Source organism: Mya arenaria, chromosome 10 (assembly GCF_026914265.1).
Source record: "Mya arenaria isolate MELC-2E11 chromosome 10, ASM2691426v1".
Lineage (NCBI taxonomy): Eukaryota > Metazoa > Mollusca > Bivalvia > Myida > Myidae > Mya > Mya arenaria.
Window position 1 is genome coordinate 64,133,781 of NC_069131.1, and position 19,130 is coordinate 64,152,910.

The 19,130-nt window shown below is 40.2% G+C and overlaps 1 protein-coding gene across 1 annotated transcript in view; it reads right to left on the bottom strand.

Annotated features, from left to right (window-relative positions):
* The window catches only part of LOC128205357 (scavenger receptor cysteine-rich type 1 protein M130-like), a 38,055-nt gene that overhangs the window by 12,260 nt on the left and 6,665 nt on the right, over positions 1–19,130 (bottom strand). Inside the window, exons 5-6 of the mRNA XM_052906930.1 lie at positions 1,273–1,420; positions 435–586 (exon numbers count right to left, since the gene is read on the bottom strand). Coding sequence (XP_052762890.1) covers positions 435–586; positions 1,273–1,420 — 300 coding nt within the window. The remainder of the gene's footprint in view (positions 1–434; positions 587–1,272; positions 1,421–19,130) is intronic.

Below are 19,130 nucleotides of genomic sequence, written 5' to 3' on the forward strand. Positions count from 1 at the left end.
AACCACGAAATATCGCATATCCATACGCAATCATTTTCAATAAGCACTAAAGACTCCCAGAAAAAAAATACATTTTACTTAATTTTGTTTAACTGAGGTAGGAGAAAAAAGCATCTACCATAGCCACTCGTGTAAGATAGGTTCATTCCGACCCTCGCGCATGGTGTTTTGCGGAAACTCGGTAAACCTCGTTTCCGCAAAACACCCTACGCTCGGGTCGGAATGAACCTATCTTACACTCTCGGCCATGGAAGATACTTGTAATCCCAAACCTCGGTAAACCTCGATCCTGCAAAACACTCTACGCCCAGGTTGGAATGATCCTATCATTCACTTTAGGCCATGGAAGAAATTAATAATCCATACATTTTGGGCGAACCTTTTTTGATACTGTTCATGTTATTATAGAATAAATTTGTTCTAAATCCACTTACAGCATGACAGCCAAACGTCCTCCTCATGAGTACAATCCGTGATGCCCCAGTTCTTGGACATGCACTGAGCTATGTCGTTCTCTCGCCCGGTACATTCAAGGTCATCCAGCCACTGGGCTCCACTCCCACCGCCTCCCGTGTAGAAATATCCCCTTTATGGGGAATAAGTTTAATTATCATATATATGAAGAATCATAAGGTGTCGAATGCGTTCGATTTCGGGGCATATCTTAAGTACACGTACGTTAAACTGTGTGCAAATAGGAACATGACATAATCAGTTAGTTAAAACGATACAAATAGTACCATTTTGTCGATATCTAGATTGCTGAGTTTAAGCGATATTGGCAAAAAATGTGTTCTCCTGGTTTGATTACCATTTGCTTGACCGCAAATTAAAAAGCGTCTTTATCCTAGTTGTACCCTTACTGTAATCCAGTTCTTTACCATCGTTGCTCCCTAACTGTATTCCGGTTGTTTAACAGGTTTGTACCATTACTTTATCCCACCCAGTTATTAAGCTTAGTATGAGTCTTTGTGGGCGAGTGGATATGGTAGCATTTTTTATCTTGAACACCCGCTCGGGTTCGATCCCCACTTCAACCACGTTTTTATACTTCAATTGTATTTTTATTTTATTTTTGCAATACTGGTGTCAAAGAGTAATCTTTTTAAAACATCAGTGCATTCAGATGCATTACCGGAAAACTCTCTTCCGGGCCAAAACATGAGCGGCTCCCTCAAACTGGCAAACATAACAAATCGGAACATTTTTTTAATTTTCTTAAGCCACAAAAACATTGTTTTGTATGTTTTGTTGACGTACAAGTTCACTCACGTATTTCCGTATCCTAGAGATGAGCAAAGAACAGTTGCCTCGCGACGGTCGAACGCGTCGTCACAGACGCTGCCCCATTGTCCGCGATAGAAAACCTCCACCCGACCATCACGAGGGTCATGTGTACCTACCAATCTCACCTGTGTGCCTGAAAATATAACCCCGACAAAGTAGAACGGAAGTCGGACAAATTGCCTCAATAGGAAACCTCCAGTTCAGAACAAATGTGCTAAGAAATGAAACGTATAAACACTGTGCTGAAAAATGAAACGTGAGAACAAATGTGCTGAGGAATGAAACGTGAGAACAAATGTGCTGAGGAATGAAAAGTGAGAACAACTGTGCTGATATATGAAACGTGAGAACAACTGTGCTGAGAAATGAAACGTGAGGACAAATGTGCTGAGGAATGAAATGTGTGAACAAATGTGCAGGGAAATGAAACGTGAGAACAAATTTGCTGAGGAATGAAACGTGAGAACAAATGTGAAGAGGAATGAAACGTATGAACAAATGTGCGGAGAAATAAAAAGTGTGAACAAATGTGCAGGGAAATGAAACGTGAGGACAAATGTGCTGAGGAATGAAACGTGACGACAAATGTGCTGAGAAATGAAACGTGAGAACTAATGTGCTGAGGAATGAAACGTGACAACAAATGTGCTGAGAAATGAAACATGAGAACTAATGTGCTGAGGAATGAAACGTGAGAAAAAATGTGTTGAGGAATGAAACGTGTGAACAAATGTGCGGAGGAATGAAATGTGTGAACAAATATGCAAAGGAATGAAACGTGAAAACAAATATGCAAAGGAATGAAACGTGTGAACAAATGTGCTGAGGAATGAAACGTGAGAACAAATGTGCAAAGGAATTAAACGCGTGAACAAATGTGCTGAGGAATGAAACGTGAGAACAAATGTGCAAAGGAATGAAAGTTGTGAACAAATGTGCTGAGGAATAAAACGACGTGAGAATAAATGTGCTAAGGAATGAAACGTGAGAACAAATTTGCGGAGGAATGAAACGTGAGAACAAACGTGCGGAGGAATGAAACGAAAGAACAATCATGCTGAGGAATGAAATGTGAGAACAAATGTGCGGAGGAATGAAACGTGAGAACAAACGTGCGGAAGAATGAAACGAAAGAACAAACATGCTGAGGAATGAAACGTGAGAACAAATTTGGGGAGGAATGAAACGTGAGAACACATCTGCGGAGGAATGATACGTGAGAACAAACGTACGGAGGAATGAAACGTGAGACAAATGTGCTGAGGAATGAAACGTCAGAACAACTGTGCTGAGGAATAAAACGTGAGAACAAACGTGCTGAGGAATGAAACGTCAAAACAAATGTGCTGAGGAATGTAACATGAGAACAATTGTGCTGAGGAATGAAAGGTGTGGACAAACGTGCGGACGAATGAAACGTGAGAACAAATGTGCTGAGAAATGAAACATGAGAACTAATGTGCTGAGGAATGAAACGTGAGAAAAAATGTGTTGAGGAATGAAACGTGTGAACAAATGTGCGGAGGAATGAAATGTGTGAACAAATATGCAAAGGAATGAAACGTGAAAACAAATATGCAAAGGAATGAAACGTGTGAACAAATGTGCTGAGGAATGAAACATGAGAACAAATGTGCAAAGGAACGAAACGCGTGAACAAATGTGCTGAGGAATGAAACGTGAGAACAAATGTGCAAAGGAATGAAAGTTGTGAACAAATGTGCTGAGGAATAAAACGACCTGAGAACAAATGTGCTAAGGAATGAAACGTGAGAACAAATTTGCAGAGGAATGAAACGTGAGAACAAACGTGCGGAGGAATGAAACGAAAGAACAATCATGCTGAGGAATGAAATGTGAGAACAAATGTGCGGAGGAATGAAACGTGAGAACAAACGTGCGGAAGAATGAAACGAAAGAACAAACATGCTGAGGAATGAAACGTGAGAACAAATTTAGGGAGGAATGATACGTGAGAACAAATCTGCGGAGGAATGAAACGTGAGAACAAACGTACGGAGGAATGAAACGTGAGACAAATGTGCTGAAGAATGAAACGTGAGAACAACTGTGCTGAGGAATAAAACGTGAGAACAAACGTGCTGAGGAATGAAACGTCAAAACAAATGTGCTGAGGAATGAAACATGAGAACAATGGTGCTGAGGAATGAAAGGTGAGGACAAACGTGCGGACGAATGAAACGTGAGAACAAACGTGCTGAGGAATGAAACGTGAGAACAAATGTGCTGAGGAATGAAATGTGAGAACAAATGTGCGGAAGAATGAAAGTTGTGAACAAATGAGCTGAAGAATGAAACGTGAGAACGAATGTGACGGAGAATACAACGATGTGAGAACAAATGTGCTAATCAATAAAACGTGTGATCAAATCTGCTGAGGAATGAAACGTGTGAACAAATTTTCTGAAGAATGAAACGTGTGAACAAATGGGCTGAGGAATGAAACGTAAGAAAAAATGTGCTGAGGAATAAAACGTAAGAACAAATGTGCTGAGGAATGAAACGTAAAAACATATGTGCTGAAGAATAAAACGTGAGAACGAATGTGCTGGAGAATGAAACGTGAAAAGAAATGTGCTAAGAAATGAAACGTGAGAACGAATGTGCGGAGGAATTAAACGTGTGATCAAATGTGGCGATGAATGAAACGTGTGCACAAATATGCGATGAATGAAACGTGAGAACAAATGTGCAAAGGAATGAAATGCGTGAACAAATGTGCTGAGGAATGAAACGCGAGAACAAATGTGCAAAGGAATGAAAGTTGTGAACAAATGTGCTGAGAAATGAAACGCCATGAGAACAAATGTGCTAAGGAATGAAACGTGAGAACAAATGTGCTAAGGAATGAAACGTGAGAATAAACGTGCGGAAGAATGAAACGAACGAACAAACATGCTGAGGAATGAAACGTGAGAACAAATGTGCTGAGGAATGAAACGTGAGAACGAATGTGCTGGAGAATGATACGTGAGAACATATGTGCTAAGAAATGAAACGTGAGAACAAATGTGCTGAGGAATGAAACATGAGAACAAATGTGCAAAGGAACGAAACGCGTGAACAAATGTGCTGAGGAATGAAACGTGAGAACAAATGTGCAAAGGAATGAAAGTTGTGAACAAATGTGCTGAGGAATAAAACGACCTGAGAACAAATGTGCTAAGGAATGAAACGTGAGAACAAATTTGCAGAGGAATGAAACGTGAGAACAAACGTGCGGAGGAATGAAACGAAAGAACAATCATGCTGAGGAATGAAATGTGAGAACAAATGTGCGGAGGAATGAAACGTGAGAACAAACGTGCGGAAGAATGAAACGAAAGAACAAACATGCTGAGGAATGAAACGTGAGAACAAATTTAGGGAGGAATGAAACGTGAGAAAAATCTGCGGAGGAATGAAACGTGAGAACAAACGTACGGAGGAATGAAACGTGAGACAAATGTGCTGAGGAATGAAACGTGAGAACAACTGTGCTGAGGAATAAAACGTGAGAACAAACGTGCTGAGGAATGAAACGTCAAAACAAATGTGCTGAGGAATGAAACATGAGAACAATGGTGCTGAGGAATGAAAGGTGAGGACAAACGTGCGGACGAATGAAACGTGAGAACAAACGTGCTGAGGAATGAAACGTGAGAACAAATGTGCTGAGGAATGAAATGTGAGAACAAATGTGCGGAAGAATGAAAGTTGTGAACAAATGAGCTGAAGAATGAAACGTGAGAACGAATGTGACGGAGAATACAACGATGTGAGAACAAATGTGCTAATCAATAAAACGTGTGATCAAATCTGCTGAGGAATGAAACGTGTGAACAAATTTTCTAAAGAATGAAACGTGTGAACAAATGTGCTGAGGAATGAAACGCAAGAAAAAATGTGCTGAGGAATAAAACGTAAGAACAAATGTGCTGAGGAATGAAACGTAAAAACATATGTGCTGAGGAATAAAACGTGAGAACGAATGTGCTGGAGAATGAAACGTGAAAAGAAATGTGCTAAGAAATGAAACGTGAGAACGAATGTGCGGAGGAATTAAACGCGTGAACAAATGTGCTGAGGAATGAAACGTGAGAACAAATGTGCAAAGGAATGAAAGTTGTGAACAAATGTGCTGAGGAAAATAACGACGTGAGAATAAATATGCTAAGGAATGAAACGTGAGAACAAATTTGCGGAGGAATGAAACGTGAGAACAAACGTGCGGAGGAATGAAACGAAAGAACAATCATGCTGAGGAATGAAATGTGAGAACAAATGTGCGGAGGAATGAAACGTGAGAACAAACGTGCGGAAGAATGAAACGAAAGAACAAACATGCTGAGGAATGAAACGTGAGAACAAATTTGGGGAGGAATGAAACGTGAGAACACATCTGCGGAGGAATGATACGTGAGAACAAACGTACGGAGGAATGAAACGTGAGACAAATGTGCTGAGGAATGAAACGTGAGAACAACTGTGCTGAGGAATAAAACGTGAGAACAAACGTGCTGAGGAATGAAACGTCAAAACAAATGTGCTGAGGAATGTAACATGAGAACAATTGTGCTGAGGAATGAAAGGTGTGGACAAACGTGCGGACGAATGAAACGTGAGAACAAATGTGCTGAGAAATGAAACATGAGAACTAATGTGCTGAGGAATGAAACGTGAGAAAAAATGTGTTGAGGAATGAAACGTGTGAACAAATGTGCGGAGGAATGAAATGTGTGAACAAATATGCAAAGGAATGAAACGTGAAAACAAATATGCAAAGGAATGAAACGTGTGAACAAATGTGCTGAGGAATGAAACATGAGAACAAATGTGCAAAGGAACAAAACGCGTGAACAAATGTGCTGAGGAATGAAACGTGAGAACAAATGTGCAAAGGAATGAAAGTTGTGAACAAATGTGCTGAGGAATAAAACGACCTGAGAACAAATGTGCTAAGGAATGAAACGTGAGAACAAATTTGCAGAGGAATGAAACGTGAGAACAAACGTGCGGAGGAATGAAACGAAAGAACAATCATGCTGAGGAATGAAATGTGAGAACAAATGTGCGGAGGAATGAAACGTGAGAACAAACGTGCGGAAGAATGAAACGAAAGAACAAACATGCTGAGGAATGAAACGTGAGAACAAATTTAGGGAGGAATGATACGTGAGAACAAATCTGCGGAGGAATGAAACGTGAGAACAAACGTACGGAGGAATGAAACGTGAGACAAATGTGCTGAGGAATGAAACGTGAGAACAACTGTGCTGAGGAATAAAACGTGAGAACAAACGTGCTGAGGAATGAAACGTCAAAACAAATGTGCTGAGGAATGAAACATGAGAACAATGGTGCTGAGGAATGAAAGGTGAGGACAAACGTGCGGACGAATGAAACGTGAGAACAAACGTGCTGAGGAATGAAACGTGAGAACAAATGTGCTAAGGAATGAAACGTGAGAATAAACGTGCGGAAGAATGAAACGAACGAACAAACATGCTGAGGAATGAAACGTGAGAACAAATGTGCTGAGGAATGAAACACGAGAACGAATGTGCTGGAGAATGATACGTGAGAACATATGTGCTAAGAAATGAAACGTGAGAACAAATGTGCTGAGGAATGAAACATGAGAACAAATTTGCAAAGGAACGAAACGAGTGAACAAATATGCTGAGGAATGAAACGTGAGAACAAATGTGCAAAGGAATGAAAGTTGTGAACAAATGTGCTGAGTAATAAAACGACCTGAGAACAAATGTGCTAAGGAATGAAACGTGAGAACAAATTTGCGGAGGAATGAAGCGTGAGAACAAACGTGCGGAGGAATGAAACGAAAGAACAATCATGCTGAGGAATGAAATGTGAGAACAAATGTGCGGAGGAATGAAACGTGAGAACAAACGTGCGGAAGAATGAAACGAAAGAACAAACATGCTGAGGAATGAAACGTGAGAACAAATTTAGGGAGGAATGAAACGTGAGAAAAATCTGCGGAGGAATGAAACGTGAGAACAAACGTACGGAGGAATGAAACGTGAGACAAATGTGCTGAGGAATGAAACGTGAGAACAACTGTGCTGAGGAATAAAACGTGAGAACAAACGTGCTGAGGAATGAAACGTCAAAACAAATGTGCTGAGGAATGAAACATGAGAACAATGGTGCTGAGGAATGAAAGGTGAGGACAAACGTGCGGACGAATGAAACGTGAGAACAAACGTGCTGAGGAATGAAACGTGAGAACAAATGTGCTGAGGAATGAAATGTGAGAACAAATGTGCGGAAGAATGAAAGTTGTGAACAAATGAGCTGAAGAATGAAACGTGAGAACGAATGTGACGGAGAATACAACGATGTGAGAACAAATGTGCTAATCAATAAAACGTGTGATCAAATCTGCTGAGGAATGAAACGTGTGAACAAATTTTCTGAAGAATGAAACGTGTGAACAAATGGGCTGAGGAATGAAACGCAAGAAAAAATGTGCTAAGGAATAAAACGTAAGAACAAATGTGCTGAGGAATGAAACGTAAAAACATATGTGCTGAGGAATAAAACGTGAGAACGAATGTGCTGGAGAATGAAACGTGAAAAGAAATGTGCTAAGAAATGAAACGTGAGAACGAATGTGCGGAGGAATTAAACGCGTGAACAAATGTGCTGAGGAATGAAACGTGAGAACAAATGTGCAAAGGAATGAAAGTTGTGAACAAATGTGCTGAGGAATAAAACGACGTCAGAATAAATATGCTAAGGAATGAAACGTGAGAACAAATTTGCGGAGGAATGAAACGTGAGAACAAACGTGCGGAGGAATGAAACGAAAGAACAATCATGCTGAGGAATGAAATGTGAGAACAAATGTGCGGAGGAATGAAACGTGAGAACAAACGTGCGGAAGAATGAAACGAAAGAACAAACATGCTGAGGAATGAAACGTGAGAACAAATTTGGGGAGGAATGAAACGTGAGAACACATCTGCGGAGGAATGATACGTGAGAACAAACGTACGGAGGAATGAAACGTGAGACAAATGTGCTGAGGAATGAAACGTCAGAACAACTGTGCTGAGGAATAAAACGTGAGAACAAACGTGCTGAGGAATGAAACGTCAAAACAAATGTGCTGAGGAATGTAACATGAGAACAATTGTGCTGAGGAATGAAAGGTGTGGACAAACGTGCGGACGAATGAAACGTGAGAACAAATGTGCTGAGAAATGAAACATGAGAACTAATGTGCTGAGGAATGAAACGTGAGAAAAAATGTGTTGAGGAATGAAACGTGTGAACAAATGTGCGGAGGAATGAAATGTGTGAACAAATATGCAAAGGAATGAAACGTGAAAACAAATATGCAAAGGAATGAAACGTGTGAACAAATGTGCTGAGGAATGAAACGTGAGAACAAATGTGCAAAGGAACAAAACGCGTGAACAAATGTGCTGAGGAATGAAACGTGAGAACAAATGTGCAAAGGAATGAAAGTTGTGAACAAATGTGCTGAGGAATAAAACGACCTGAGAACAAATGTGCTAAGGAATGAAACGTGAGAACAAATTTGCAGAGGAATGAAACGTGAGAACAAACGTGCGGAGGAATGAAACGAAAGAACAATCATGCTGAGGAATGAAATGTGAGAACAAATGTGCGGAGGAATGAAACGTGAGAACAAACATGCTGAGGAATGAAACGTGAGAACAAATTAAGGGAGGAATGATACGTGAAAACAAATCTGCGGAGGAATGAAACGTGAGAACAAACGTACGGAGGAATGAAACGTGAGACAAATGTGCTGAGGAATGAAACGTGAGAACAACTGTGCTGAGGAATAAAACGTGAGAACAAACGTGCTGAGGAATGAAACGTCAAAACAAATGTGCTGAGGAATGAAACATCAGAACAATGGTGCTGAGGAATGAAAGGTGAGGACAAACGTGCGGACGAATGAAACGTGAGAACAAACGTGCTGAGGAATGAAACGTGAGAACAAATGTGCTGAGGAATGAAATGTGAGAACAAATGTGCGGAAGAATGAAAGTTGTGAACAAATGAGCTGAAGAATGAAACGTGAGAACGAATGTGACGGAGAATACAGCGATGTGAGAACAAATGTGCTAATCAATAAAACGTGTGATCAAATCTGCTGAGGAATGAAACGTGTGAACAAATTTTCTGAAGAATGAAACGTGTGAACAAATGGGCTGAGGAATGAAACGTAAGAAAAAATGTGCTGAGGAATAAAACGTAAGAACAAATGTGCTGAGGAATGAAACGTAAAAACATATGTGCTGAGGAATAAAACGTGAGAACGAATGTGCTGGAGAATGAAACGTGAAAAGAAATGTGCTAAGAAATGAAACGTGAGAACGAATGTGCGGAGGAATTAAACGTGTGATCAAATGTGGCGATGAATGAAACGTGTGCACAAATATGCGATGAATGAAACGTGAGAACAAATGTGCAAAGGAATGAAATGCGTGAACAAATGTGCTGAGGAATGAAACGCGAGAACAAATGTGCAAAGGAATGAAAGTTGTGAACAAATGTGCTGAGAAATGAAACGACATGAGAACAAATGTGCTAAGGAATGAAACGTGAGAATAAACGTGCGGAAGAATGAAACGAACGAACAAACATGCTGAGGAATGAAACGTGAGAACAAATGTGCTGAGGAATGAAACGTGAGAACGAATGTGCTGGAGAATGATACGTGAGAACATATGTGCTAAGAAATGAAACGTGAGAACAAATGTGCTGAGGAATGAAACATGAGAACAAATTTGCAAAGGAACGAAACGCGTGAACAAATATGCTGAGGAATGAAACGTGAGAACAAATGTGCAAAGGAATGAAAGTTGTGAACAAATGTGCTGAGGAATAAAACGACCTGAGAACAAATGTGCTAAGGAATGAAACGTGAGAACAAATTTGCGGAGGAATGAAACGTGAGAACAAACGTGCGGAGGAATGAAACGAAAGAACAATCATGCTGAGGAATGAAATGTGAGAACAAATGTGCGGAGGAATGAAATGTGAGAACAAACGTGCGGAAGAATGAAACGAAAGAACAATCATGCTGAGGAATGAAATGTGAGAACAAATGTGCGGAGGAATGAAACGTGAGAACAAACGTGCGGAAGAATGAAATGTGTGAACAAATATGCAAAGGAATGAAACGTGAAAACAAATATGCAAAGGAATGAAACGTGTGAACAAATGTGCTGAGGAATGAAACGTGAGAACAAATGTGCAAAGGAATTAAACGCGTGAACAAATGTGCTGAGGAATGAAACGTGAGAACAAATGTGCAAAGGAATGAAAGTTGTGAACAAATGTGCTGAGGAATAAAACGACGTGAGAATAAATGTGCTAAGGAATGAAACGTGAGAACAAATTTGCGGAGGAATGAAACGTGAGAACAAACGTGCGGAGGAATGAAACGAAAGAACAATCATGCTGAGGAATGAAATGTGAGAACAAATGTGCGGAGGAATGAAACGTGAGAACAAACGTGCGGAAGAATGAAACGAAAGAACAAACATGCTGAGGAATGAAACGTGAGAACAAATTTGGGGAGGAATGAAACGTGAGAACACATCTGCGGAGGAATGATACGTGAGAACAAACGTACGGAGGAATGAAACGTGAGACAAATGTGCTGAGGAATGAAACGTCAGAACAACTGTGCTGAGGAATAAAACGTGAGAACAAACGTGCTGAGGAATGAAACGTCAAAACAAATGTGCTGAGGAATGTAACATGAGAACAATTGTGCTGAGGAATGAAAGGTGTGGACAAACGTGCGGACGAATGAAACGTGAGAACAAATGTGCTGAGAAATGAAACATGAGAACTAATGTGCTGAGGAATGAAACGTGAGAAAAAATGTGTTGAGGAATGAAACGTGTGAACAAATGTGCGGAGGAATGAAATGTGTGAACAAATATGCAAAGGAATGAAACGTGAAAACAAATATGCAAAGGAATGAAACGTGTGAACAAATGTGCTGAGGAATGAAACATGAGAACAAATGTGCAAAGGAACAAAACGCGTGAACAAATGTGCTGAGGAATGAAACGTGAGAACAAATGTGCAAAGGAATGAAAGTTGTGAACAAATGTGCTGAGGAATAAAACGACCTGAGAACAAATGTGCTAAGGAATGAAACGTGAGAACAAATTTGCAGAGGAATGAAACGTGAGAACAAACGTGCGGAGGAATGAAACGAAAGAACAATCATGCTGAGGAATGAAATGTGAGAACAAATGTGCGGAGGAATGAAACGTGAGAACAAACGTGCGGAAGAATGAAACGAAAGAACAAACATGCTGAGGAATGAAACGTGAGAACAAATTTAGGGAGGAATGATACGTGAGAACAAATCTGCGGAGGAATGAAACGTGAGAACAAACGTACGGAGGAATGAAACGTGAGACAAATGTGCTGAAGAATGAAACGTGAGAACAACTGTGCTGAGGAATAAAACGTGAGAACAAACGTGCTGAGGAATGAAACGTCAAAACAAATGTGCTGAGGAATGAAACATGAGAACAATGGTGCTGAGGAATGAAAGGTGGGGACAAACGTGCGGACGAATGAAACGTGAGAACAAACGTGCTGAGGAATGAAACGTGAGAACAAATGTGCTGCGGAATGAAATGTGAGAACAAATGTGCGGAAGAATGAAAGTTGTGAACAAATGAGCTGAAGAATGAAACGTGAGAACGAATGTGACGGAGAATACAGCGATGTGAGAACAAATGTGCTAATCAATAAAACGTGTGATCAAATCTGCTGAGGAATGAAACGTGTGAACAAATTTTCTGAAGAATGAAACGTGTGAACAAATGGGCTGAGGAATGAAACGTAAGAAAAAATGTGCTGAGGAATAAAACGTAAGAACAAATGTGCTGAGGAATGAAACGTAAAAACATATGTGCTGAGGAATAAAACGTGAGAACGAATGTGCTGGAGAATGAAACGTGAAAAGAAATGTGCTAAGAAATGAAACGTGAGAACGAATGTGCGGAGGAATTAAACGTGTGATCAAATGTGGCGATGAATGGAACGTGTGCACAAATATGCGATGAATGAAACGTGAGAACAAATGTGCAAAGGAATGAAATGCGTGAACAAATGTGCTGAGGAATGAAACGCGAGAACAAATGTGCAAAGGAATGAAAGTTGTGAACAAATGTGCTGAGAAATGAAACGACATGAGAACAAATGTGCTAAGGAATGAAACGTGAGAACAAATGTGCTAAGGAATGAAACGTGAGAATAAACGTGCGGAAGAATGAAACGAACGAACAAACATGCTGAGGAATGAAACGTGAGAACAAATGTGCTGAGGAATGAAACGTGAGAACGAATGTGCTGGAGAATGATACGTGAGAACATATGTGCTAAGAAATGAAACGTGAGAACAAATGTGCTGAGGAATGAAACATGAGAACAAATTTGCAAAGGAACGAAACGCGTGAACAAATGTGCTGAGGAATGAAACGTGAGAACAAATGTGCAAAGGAATGAAAGTTGTGAACAAATGTGCTGAGGAATAAAACGACCTGAGAACAAATGTGCTAAGGAATGAAACGTGAGAACAAATTTGCGGAGGAATGAAACGTGAGAACAAACGTGCGGAGGAATGAAACGAAAGAACAATCATGCTGAGGAATGAAACGTGAGAACAAATTTAGGGAGGAATGAAACGTGAGAAAAATCTGCGGAGGAATGAAACGTGAGAACAAACGTACGGAGGAATGAAACGTGAGACAAATGTGCTGAGGAATGAAACGTGAGAACAACTGTGCTGAGGAATAAAACGTGAGAACAAACGTGCTGAGGAATGAAACGTCAAAACAAATGTGCTGAGGAATGAAACATGAGAACAATGGTGCTGAGGAATGAAAGGTGAGGACAAACGTGCGGACGAATGAAACGTGAGAACAAACGTGCTGAGGAATGAAACGTGAGAACAAATGTGCTGAGGAATGAAATGTGAGAACAAATGTGCGGAAGAATGAAAGTTGTGAACAAATGAGCTGAAGAATGAAACGTGAGAACGAATGTGACGGAGAATACAACGATGTGAGAACAAATGTGCTAATCAATAAAACGTGTGATCAAATCTGCTGAGGAATGAAACGTGTGAACAAATTTTCTGAAGAATGAAACGTGTGAACAAATGGGCTGAGGAATGAAACGTAAGAAAAAATGTGCTGAGGAATAAAACGTAAGAACAAATGTGCTGAGGAATGAAACGTAAAAACATATGTGCTGAGGAATAAAACGTGAGAACGAATGTGCTGGAGAATGAAACGTGAAAAGAAATGTGCTAAGAAATGAAACGTGAGAACGAATGTGCGGAGGAATTAAACGCGTGAACAAATGTGCTGAGGAATGAAACGTGAGAACAAATGTGCAAAGGAATGAAAGTTGTGAACAAATGTGCTGAGGAATAAAACGACGTCAGAATAAATATGCTAAGGAATGAAACGTGAGAACAAATTTGCGGAGGAATGAAACGTGAGAACAAACGTGCGGAGGAATGAAACGAAAGAACAATCATGCTGAGGAATGAAATGTGAGAACAAATGTGCGGAGGAATGAAACGTGAGAACAAACGTGCGGAAGAATGAAACGAAAGAACAAACATGCTGAGGAATGAAACGTGAGAACAAATTTGGGGAGGAATGAAACGTGAGAACACATCTGCGGAGGAATGATACGTGAGAACAAACGTACGGAGGAATGAAACGTGAGACAAATGTGCTGAGGAATGAAACGTCAGAACAACTGTGCTGAGGAATAAAACGTGAGAACAAACGTGCTGAGGAATGAAACGTCAAAACAAATGTGCTGAGGAATGTAACATGAGAACAATTGTGCTGAGGAATGAAAGGTGTGGACAAACGTGCGGACGAATGAAACGTGAGAACAAATGTGCTGAGAAATGAAACATGAGAACTAATGTGCTGAGGAATGAAACGTGAGAAAAAATGTGTTGAGGAATGAAACGTGTGAACAAATGTGCGGAGGAATGAAATGTGTGAACAAATATGCAAAGGAATGAAACGTGAAAACAAATATGCAAAGGAATGAAACGTGTGAACAAATGTGCTGAGGAATGAAACATGAGAACAAATGTGCAAAGGAACAAAACGCGTGAACAAATGTGCTGAGGAATGAAACGTGAGAACAAATGTGCAAAGGAATGAAAGTTGTGAACAAATGTGCTGAGGAATAAAACGACCTGAGAACAAATGTGCTAAGCAATGAAACGTGAGAACAAATTTGCAGAGGAATGAAACGTGAGAACAAACGTGCGGAGGAATGAAACGAAAGAACAATCATGCTGAGGAATGAAATGTGAGAACAAATGTGCGGAGGAATGAAACGTGAGAACAAACATGCTGAGGAATGAAACGTGAGAACAAATTAAGGGAGGAATGATACGTGAGAACAAATCTGCGGAGGAATGAAACGTGAGAACAAACGTACGGAGGAATGAAACGTGAGACAAATGTGCTGAGGAATGAAACGTGAGAACAACTGTGCTGAGGAATAAAACGTGAGAACAAACGTGCTGAGGAATGAAACGTCAAAACAAATGTGCTGAGGAATGAAACATGAGAACAATGGTGCTGAGGAATGAAAGGTGAGGACAAACGTGCGGACGAATGAAACGTGAGAACAAACGTGCTGAGGAATGAAACGTGAGAACAAATGTGCTGAGGAATGAAATGTGAGAACAAATGTGCGGAAGAATGAAAGTTGTGAACAAATGAGCTGAAGAATGAAACGTGAGAACGAATGTGACGGAGAATACAGCGATGTGAGAACAAATGTGCTAATCAATAAAACGTGTGATCAAATCTGCTGAGGAATGAAACGTGTGAACAAATTTTCTGAAGAATGAAACGTGTGAACAAATGGGCTGAGGAATGAAACGTAAGAAAAAATGTGCTGAGGAATAAAACGTAAGAACAAATGTGCTGAGGAATGAAACGTAAAAACATATGTGCTGAGGAATAAAACGTGAGAACGAATGTGCTGGAGAATGAAACGTGAAAAGAAATGTGCTAAGAAATGAAACGTGAGAACGAATGTGCGGAGGAATTAAACGTGTGATCAAATGTGGCGATGAATGAAACGTGTGCACAAATATGCGATGAATGAAACGTGAGAACAAATGTGCAAAGGAATGAAATGCGTGAACAAATGTGCTGAGGAATGAAACGCGAGAACAAATGTGCAAAGGAATGAAAGTTGTGAACAAATGTGCTGAGAAATGAAACGACATGAGAACAAATGTGCTAAGGAATGAAACGTGAGAACAAATGTGCTAAGGAATGAAACATGAGAATAAACGTGCGGAAGAATGAAACGAACGAACAAACATGCTGAGGAATGAAACGTGAGAACAAATGTGCTGAGGAATGAAACGTGAGAACGAATGTGCTGGAGAATGATACGTGAGAACATATGTGCTAAGAAATGAAACGTGAGAACAAATGTGCTGAGGAATGAAACATGAGAACAAATTTGCAAAGGAACGAAACGCGTGAACAAATATGCTGAGGAATGAAACGTGAGAACAAATGTGCAAAGGAATGAAAGTTGTGAACAAATGTGCTGAGGAATAAAACGACCTGAGAACAAATGTGCTAAGGAATGAAACGTGAGAACAAATTTGCGGAGGAATGAAACGTGAGAACAAACGTGCGGAGGAATGAAACGAAAGAACAATCATGCTGAGGAATGAAATGTGAGAACAAATGTGCGGAGGAATGAAACGTGAGAACAAACGTGCGGAAGAATGAAACGAAAGAACAATCATGCTGAGGAATGAAATGTGAGAACAAATGTGCGGAGGAATGAAACGTGAGAACAAACGTGCGGAAGAATGAAACGAAAGAACAAACATGCTGAGGAATGAAACGTGAGAACAAATTTAGGGAGGAATGAAACGTGAGAAAAATCTGCGGAGGAATGAAACGTGAGAACAAACGTACGGAGGAATGAAACGTGAGACAAATGTGCTGAGGAATGAAACGTGAGAACAACTGTGCTGAGGAATAAAACGTGAGAACAAACGTGCTGAGGAATGAAACGTCAAAACAAATGTGCTGAGGAATGAAACATGAGAACAATGGTGCTGAGGAATGAAAGGTGAGGACAAACGTGCGGACGAATGAAACGTGAGAACAAACGTGCTGAGGAATGAAACGTGAGAACAAATGTGCTGAGGAATGAAATGTGATAACAAATGTGCGGAAGAATGAAAGTTGTGAACAAATGAGCTGAAGAATGAAACGCGAGAACGAATGTGATGGAGAATACAACGATGTGAGAACAAATGTGCTAATCAATAAAACGTGTGATCAAATCTGCTGAGGAATGAAACGTGTGAACAAATTTTCTGAAGAATGAAACGTGTGAACAAATGGGCTGAGGAATGAAACGCAAGAAAAAATGTGCTGAGGAATAAAACGTAAGAACAAATGTGCTGAGGAATGAAACGTAAAAACATATGTGCTGAGGAATAAAACGTGAGAACGAATGTGCTGGAGAATGAAACGTGAAAAGAAATGTGCTAAGAAATGAAACGTGAGAACGAATGTGCGGAGGAATTAAACGTGTGATCAAATGTGGCGATGAATGAAACGTGTGCACAAGTATGCGATGAATGAAACATGAGAACAAATGTGCAAATGAATGAAATGCGTGAACAAATGTGCTGAGGAATGAAACGCGAGAACAAATGTGCAAAGGAATGAAAGTTGTGAACAAATGTGCTGAGAAATGAAACGACATGAGAACAAATGTGCTAAGGAATGAAACGTGAGAACAAATGTGCTAAGGAATGAAACGTGAGAATAAACGTGCGGAAGAATGAAACGAACGAACAAACATGCTGAGGAATGAAACGTGAGAACAAATGTGCTGAGGAATGAAACGTGAGGACGAATGTGCTGGAGAATGATACGTGAGAACATATGTGCTAAGAAATGAAACGTGAGAACAAATGTGCTGAGGAATGAAACATGAGAACAAATGTGCAAAGGAACGAAACGCGTGAACAAATGTGCTGAGGAATGAAACGTGAGAACAAATGTGCAAAGGAATGAAAGTTGTGAACAAATGTGCTGAGGAATAAAACGACCTGAGAACAAATGTGCTAAGGAATGAAACGTGAGAACAAATTTGCGGAGGAATGAAACGTGAGAACAAACGTGCGGAGGAATGAAACGAAAGAACAATCATGCTGAGGAATGAAATGTGAGAACAAATGTGCGGAGGAATGAAACGTGAGAACAAACGTGCGGAAGAATGAAACGAAAGAACAAACATGCTGAGGAATGAAACGTGAGAACAAATTTAGGGAGGAATGAAACGTGAGAAAAATCTGCGGAGGATTGAAACGTGAGAACAAACGTACGGAGGAATGAAACGTGAGACAAATGTGCTGAGGAATGAAACGTGAGAACAACTGTGCTGAGGAATAAAACGTGAGAACAAACGTGCTGAGGAATGAAACGTCAAAACAAATGTGCTGAGGAATGAAACATGAGAACAATGGTGCTGAGGAATGAAAGGTGAGGACAAACGTGCGGACGAATGAAACGTGAGAACAAACGTGCTGAGGAATGAAACGTGAGAACAAATGTGCTGAGGAATGAAATGTGAGAACAAATGTGCGGAGGAATGAAACGTGAGAACAAACGTGCGGAGTATTGAAACGTGAGAACGAATGTGCTGAGGAATGAAACGTAAGAAAATATGCGCTGCGGAATGAAACGTGAGAACAAATGTGCTGAGGAATGAAAGTTGTGAACAAATGTGCTGAGGAATGAAGCGTGAGAAGAAATGTGCTGAGGAATGAAACGTGAGAACGAAAGTGCTAAGGAATGAAACGTGAGAACAAATGCGCTGCGGAATGAAACGTGAGAACAAATGTGCAAAGGAATGAAAGTTGTGAACAAATGAGCTGAAGAATGAAACGTGAGAACGAATGTGACGGAGAATACAACGATGTGAGAACAAATGTGCTAATCAATAAAACGTGTGATCAAATCTGCTGAGGAATGAAACGTGTGAACAAATTTTCTGAAGAATGAAACGTGTGAACAAATGGGCTGAGGAATGAAACGTAAGAAAAATTGTGGTGAGGAATAAAACGTAAGAACAAATGTGCTGAGGAATGAAACGTAAAAACATATGTGCTGAGGAATAAAACGTGAGAACGAATGTGCTGGAGAATGAAACGTGAAAAGAAATGTGCTAAGAAATGATACGTGAGAACGAATGTGCGGAGGAATTAAACGTGTGATCAAATGTGGCGATGAATGAAACGTGTGCACAAATATGCGATGAATGAAACGTGAGAACAAATGTGCAAAGGAATGAAATGCGTGAACAAATGTGCTGAGGAATGAAACGCGAGAACAAATGTGCAAAGGAATGAAAGTTGTGAACAAATGTGCTGAGAAATGAAACGACGTGAGTACAAATGTGCTAAGGAATGAAACGTGAGAACAAATGTGCTAAGGAATGAAACGTGAGAATAAACGTGCGGAAGAATGAAACGAACGAACAAACATGCTGAGGAATGAAACGTGAGAACAAATGTGCTGAGGAATGAAACGTGAGAACGAATGTGCTGGAGAATGGTACGTGAGAACATATGTGCTAAGAAATGAAACGTGAGAACAAATGTGCGGAGGAATGAAACGTGTGAGCAATTGTGGCGATGAATGAAACGTGTGAACAAATGTGCCGATGAATGAAACGTGAGAACAAATGTCCAAAGGAATGAAATGCGT